General features: G+C 71.1%; 1 protein-coding gene across 1 annotated transcript in view; it reads right to left on the reverse strand.

Moving 5' to 3' along the window:
• Window positions 1–3,036, reverse strand: part of CRTAC1 (cartilage acidic protein 1) — a 9,994-nt gene extending 6,958 nt beyond the window's left edge. Inside the window, exons 1-2 of the mRNA XM_019556122.1 lie at window positions 2,852–3,036; window positions 124–320 (exon numbers count right to left, since the gene is read on the reverse strand). Of these exons, the coding sequence (XP_019411667.1) occupies window positions 124–320; window positions 2,852–3,024 (370 nt within the window). The 5' untranslated portion in view covers window positions 3,025–3,036. The remainder of the gene's footprint in view (window positions 1–123; window positions 321–2,851) is intronic.
• Window positions 3,037–5,484: the final 2,448 nt, after the last annotated feature.

Consider the following 5,484-nt stretch of genomic DNA (forward strand, 5'->3'; position numbering starts at 1 on the left):
GCGGCTGCGCGGCCCCGCTGCCATCCATCAGGGGAGCCACTCAACTGGGAAATTAACTCCAGGCCGCGCGCATCCCTCACGCGCCGAAGGTCGCGGCGGCCGGGCCGGGCCGCGGGGGCTCACCGGAGAAGGCGTTGTTGGTGTTGAGGAAGTAGATCTCCTCGCGGCCGTCGCCGTCGATGTCGCAGGCCGCCACGCCGATGGCGTTGCCTTGCCGGTCCCGCAGCGCGTAGTAGGGCGAGCCGCGCTCGTCGGGCGCCACGTTCACCAGCCGCCCCCGGGCCCGGTCGTACTTCAGCACCAGGTTGGGTCCGTTATAGCTGCAGGGGGGGGGACAAGCGTGAGCGGCCCCGGGGCCCGGCGCGGGCTCACTCCCGCCTTGCCAAGCGCCGTGGGCTGGGCCTGGCCGTGCCGCCCCGCGCCCGGGGCAGCTCCAGGGCCAGGACACCTGCCCGGCTGGACGGGGCGCCCTGGACATCACGCCGAGGGGAGCCAGGGGCCCTGTGCTGGCTGGTGCCCACTTCTGCCCCATGTGCGGGTGCCCAGGGTCCCCACGAGGTCTGCCCGGGGCAGGGGGAGCAGAGAGCATCCTGCCCCCCCAGCCCCGCTGCAGGCGCCACGTGCGGTGCTCACGGGGACGGGGGGGGCTGGTTTCTTCCGCTCCCGCGGGCGCGGTAATGACCAGAGGAGCCGGAGCGTGGGGAGCAGCTGCCGCTGCGGGGAGGGGAGGGGAGGGGGCCCAGCTGGGCTGTTTCACCCTCTTTTAACCCTCCCCGGCCTCAGCCAGGGGCAGTGGAGCCAGACCCCCCTGCCTGTGCCCGTGCAAGGCTCCAGGAGAGCCTCCGTGGCCCCGCTCCAGCGTGTCAGGCAGGGCCCTGCCCCCTCCGGCGCTGCTGCCAGTTGTGCCCGGAGACTGCGACACCCCGAGACTGAGCCCTGGGGGGGGCAACAGGGGTGTCAGCTCGTGGCCCAGGCACTATGAGCCGGTGCTGAGGGCAGGGCCCTGGTGCTGCAGGGAAGGCAGCTACAGCCAGATGGATGGGCTGGCTGCACATGCTCACCTGCACAAGCTTGGGCACATGCACCAACATGCCCCCTTTGCCAGCATCAAAACATGTGTGCCATGGACCCGTGCAAACCTCAAGCACGTGTGCAGGCATACACGTGCAAAGCCTCTGCTGGCATCAGCACAACAGCTGCATGCCATTGCACATCAGTGACATGCACAGGCACCCACAAAACTCTCCATGAGAGGAGTGTGCACACACGTGCGAGCTTCTGCAGGTATGGGCTGCCCTGCATGCCCATGCGCACATGCACGTGCTCACACACGTGCGAGCTTCTGCAGGTGTGGGCTGCCCCACATGTCCATGTGCACATGCATGCATGCACACACATGCGAGCCTCTGCAGGTCGGCTGTCCCGCATACCCATGTGCAAGCCTCTGCAAGTGTGGGCTGCCTTGCATACGCGTGTGCGTATGCATGTGTGCCTGAGCGTGCATGCACGGGCACTCCTGTTCTCCTAGCCATTGCATGCTGTTGCCGAGTCGCCTGGCTCCATGGCCACTGAGCCAGGTCCGGCCCCACTCGTGGCACTGGGGACACAGGGAGCATGCGGCTCACTGGCTCCTGTCAGCCCTTCCGAGCCGTCACACCGATGACGGGCTATAAAAAACCTCCAGCCAATTAGCGGTGTGGCAGGAGAGCACCGAGCCCTGTCAGTGGAGCCGAGCCGCGGCACCTGGGGGACACACGGGCACCGCACTGCGGAGCTGGCCCCGGACACCCTCCCCGGGTGCCCAGTGTCCCTCGGGGGCGAGTGCCAGGCTGACAGTTCTGCAGGGGTCTGGACACCACCCACGGCCCGGGCCCAGCAGGCAGGAGCTGGGGCAGGCAAGGGCCATGTTGGCTGCTCCCGCTTGGTAGAGACCCCCACTCCGGGAGCTGGAGGCTGCAGCCCTGCCCCAGCCCCAGCGTGCGAGGGTGACCTCTACCGCCAGGCTGGGAGGGGGCTGGGCAACGCTATGCAGATGCCGAGGCCTCATTACTGGGGGCTCGTTAGGAGCAGAAAGGTGCTGGCTCAGGCAGAGCTGGGCTGCGCTCCTGCCCCGCCATGCGTAACCAGCCGCGGTCTGGCAGCTTCATCTGGGGGCGTCCCAGCTGGGGGCACGAGTGCAGGGAGCCCTGGCGTCAGAGCTCCCTGGCACAAGTACACACACACACACGCACCTCCCACCTGTACACGCACAGGGCCTCCATGCACGCATGTGCATGTCACCTGCAGACGGAGCCAGCAGGGACCAGGCTGGGTTTTGCAGGGGCAGGGGCGGGGGGGATACTTGGAGCTGGCCTGGCTGCCCCCACCCCTGCCTAGGCCCCTCTGCAAGGGGATCATCCCCGTAACGCATAGATTAGTTCCCGACCTGGGGTGCTGCCCCCTTCCCACAGGCTCTGGAGGGGCCCTGAGTCCAGCGAGGCCGAGAGCCACCCGCCACGGGAACTCACGCCCCCCGGACCAGCTCCTCGCGGGGGGTCTGGGCAGCCCCAGCCCATCCAGCCCGCTCGGAGGGCCCCGAGGAGCAGGGAGCAGCACGAGGCTCGAGCCAGGCCGCGGCAGGGAGGGCAGCAAGGGGAAGCCCAAGCGGGGAGCAAAGCCATGGCTGCGGACCGGCTCCAGCACTAGGCACGGGGGAGCTGCCCCATCCTGGGAGCGTGACGCTGCAGGGCAGGACCAGCCCCGTCCCGTCCGCACCGGGCATGGAAGAACCCCGGAGGCGCCCACCCCCACACGGCCCCCACCGCTGGGCTTGGGGCTGGGAGGCCGAGGCGCCACAGCCGCAGGTACGCACCCAGCCACCACGATCTCGAAGTCGCCGTCATGGTCCACGTCTGTGACGGCCACGCCGTAGTTGAGCTGCGTGGGGTTGCTGTCGTAGTCGGGCGGGAGGACGCGGCTGGTGACGGCCGTGAACATGGGCTCGCTGCGCTGGGACGCCCGGGCCAGCGGCAGCACCCACAGCATCAGCAGCAGCCTGGGCACCTGCAAGCAGACCCACGCGTGGCTCAGACCCGGGGCCAGGGGTGCCCAGGGGCTCCCTGCCCGCGGGGCTGCTGCAGGAACTCCGTGCCGTGACGCAGCCTGCAGGGCTTGGGCTCTGCGCCAGGCCTGGACAAGGCTGCCGGGTGCAATGCCCCAGGGAGCTGCAGTGGGGACGGCGCCTGCCCAGCTCAGGCCGGCCCTGCATCCCAGCGCCGGCCATGCCGTGGCAGCTCCCCCCACCCCTCCATGCTAGCCAGGAGCCGAGGTCTCCCAAGGGCAGGGCCCCATCTCCTCCAGCCCTTGCAGCCTCCCTGCGCCAGTCCCTGCCCTGAGCGGGCCCCATGCTCTCTCCTGCGGCCCCAGCTGCAGCAACCCCCCGTTGTGCCCTTTCCTCGCGGCTCTCAGCGGCCCCCGTCTACGGACCCCCTCCTTAAGCCGTCGCTGCAGCCGCCCCTACAGTCTGAGCCCTGCGTCTCTCCCCAGGAGAGCTGCCTGGGGGACAGATACAGGGGCTGGGGCCAGCCCTCGGCCCAAGCAGCCGGGAGAGGGGCTGGCCTGGGGAGACGGCTCCCCCGCACGCTCCCGGTGCAGCGGGCAGAAGGCTGGAGCACGGCGAGGCCGGGGAGACGGGACGGGTGCTCCCGCACGCAGCTCCCTCCCGGTGCAGAGGGGCCGGGAGCGCCGAGTCCCAGGCAGCCTGCTGCGGGTCGGGCACAGGAGACGCAGGCTACGGCCGGGCAGCGGAGAGAGGCCACCGTCCGCCACACCCACCCGAGCCGGAGGGCCAGGCCCAGCCACGACCTCGGCCCCTGCCCTCTCCATCACCTGAGCCTGGGGCAGGCAGGACCCCCACCGGGGCAGGAGCTGGGGGCTACCCCCCATCCCCGCAAGAGCCGGAGCCGGAGCCGGAGCCAGGGCAGAGCTCAGCTGCGCCGGGGAGATTAGCGGGCACTGACAGCGGTGTCAGCGCCGAGCGGAGCGCCGTGTCCTTGGCAACGCTCCTGGCTCCAGCCCCGCGGCCCCCCGGTGCCGACACCCAGCAGCCACGGGCTGGGGGGGCTGGCCTGGCCCAGCCCCGCTGCGGCGGTCTCGTGCGCGCGGCTGGGGGGCGCCCACCTGGGAGGGGTCCCCGGGCGCGAGGGCACCAGCGCTGCAGCAGCCTCAGAGCAGCCCGGCCCGGGGTCTGTGGCTGGAGGGGGCAGGCCGGTCCCCGTGGGGAGGGTCCCCTCAAGCGGGCGTTGCTGCAGCTCCTGGTGAAGCCGGGGAGACAGACAGGCAAGCCCCTTTTCCGCATGGGCACCTCCACCCAGGAGAGGCCTTTGCCGAGCCCCGCCAGGCCCAGGACACGGCTTCTTGGCGGTCTCATGATGGACTCAGCGCTGTGGAGCACACGCAACTGGGGCCAGGACCCTCAGCCCATGCCCAGTGGGACCCCAGCCCCGTGCCGGGCACCTGGCACAGAGGGAAACCTGGGAGGCCAGGCAGCTCCAACTGGGGCGTGTGCGCACCCCACGTGCCTGCCCCCCGGACAGACCCCGCTCCTGCCCTCCGCATGGCCCAGCCCGTGCCCCTTGTGCCGCCCGGCTCAGCGCCTGGCGAGGGTGCTGGCGCAGGGGAGATCGCTGCCGGGGCGGAGGCCGGTGCCTGGGCTCTGGCTTCCCGCGGTGCCGTGCTCTCTGCAGCTTGGCCCGCTCCGCTCGCTCCCCCTCCAGCTGCAATCGAATCCTTCAGGGCTGGATGGAGCATTTCCAGGAGGGAACAATGTTCTTGATTGGAGATAAATGGCATTTCCCTGCAGATCCGGCTCCTGGTGCCATGCAGGGGCTCGCCGGGGCCAGGAGCCAGAGCCCTGCGCGGAGCCGCCCAGGAGCTCGCCGCGGGCGGGGGCCAGAGCCGCGGTGCCAGGAGCAGGGCAGCTGTGCCGCAGCTGGTAGGCCCAGGAGAGTGCCGTGGTGCTGCCCAGAGCCGTGGCTCGTGGCATGACGACAGCCAGGTTCAGGTCACGAGCGCGTCTCCCAGCAGCCTCGAGGCCCGGGCGCTGGCAGCCTCGGGTGGTGGGCACATGGTCCTGTGGGGGCTAGAGGTGCCTCTGGCTGGGGGGCCTGTGGTGCCACGCTGCGGCAAGGTGACCCCGGGCTCCCGCCTCGCCACGCAGCGGCAGGCCGAGGGCAGTGACTCGGCGCCTGGCGGCGTCCGTCTGTCCAGCCGCCCCCGAGCCCCGTCCTGGCAAGGCGGGGGGGTCCTCTGGAGACCAAAACCAGCCCACGATCGATCCCTGCCGCGGCCTGGCGCCCATGGCACCGAGACAGCCTGGCCGCCCCGCGGGGAGAGGACGGTGCGCCCCGCAGCCCTGAGCCGCAGGCCCGGGCAGGAGGGCGGGGGCAGGTCCGGCGGGGAGCGGGGCAGGGCCAGGCCTGCGTGCCCAGCAAGGGCGCCCAGGGC

Source organism: Crocodylus porosus, unplaced genomic scaffold (assembly GCF_001723895.1).
Source record: "Crocodylus porosus isolate Cpor-Errol unplaced genomic scaffold, CroPor_comp1, whole genome shotgun sequence".
Classification (NCBI taxonomy): domain Eukaryota; kingdom Metazoa; phylum Chordata; order Crocodylia; family Crocodylidae; genus Crocodylus; species Crocodylus porosus.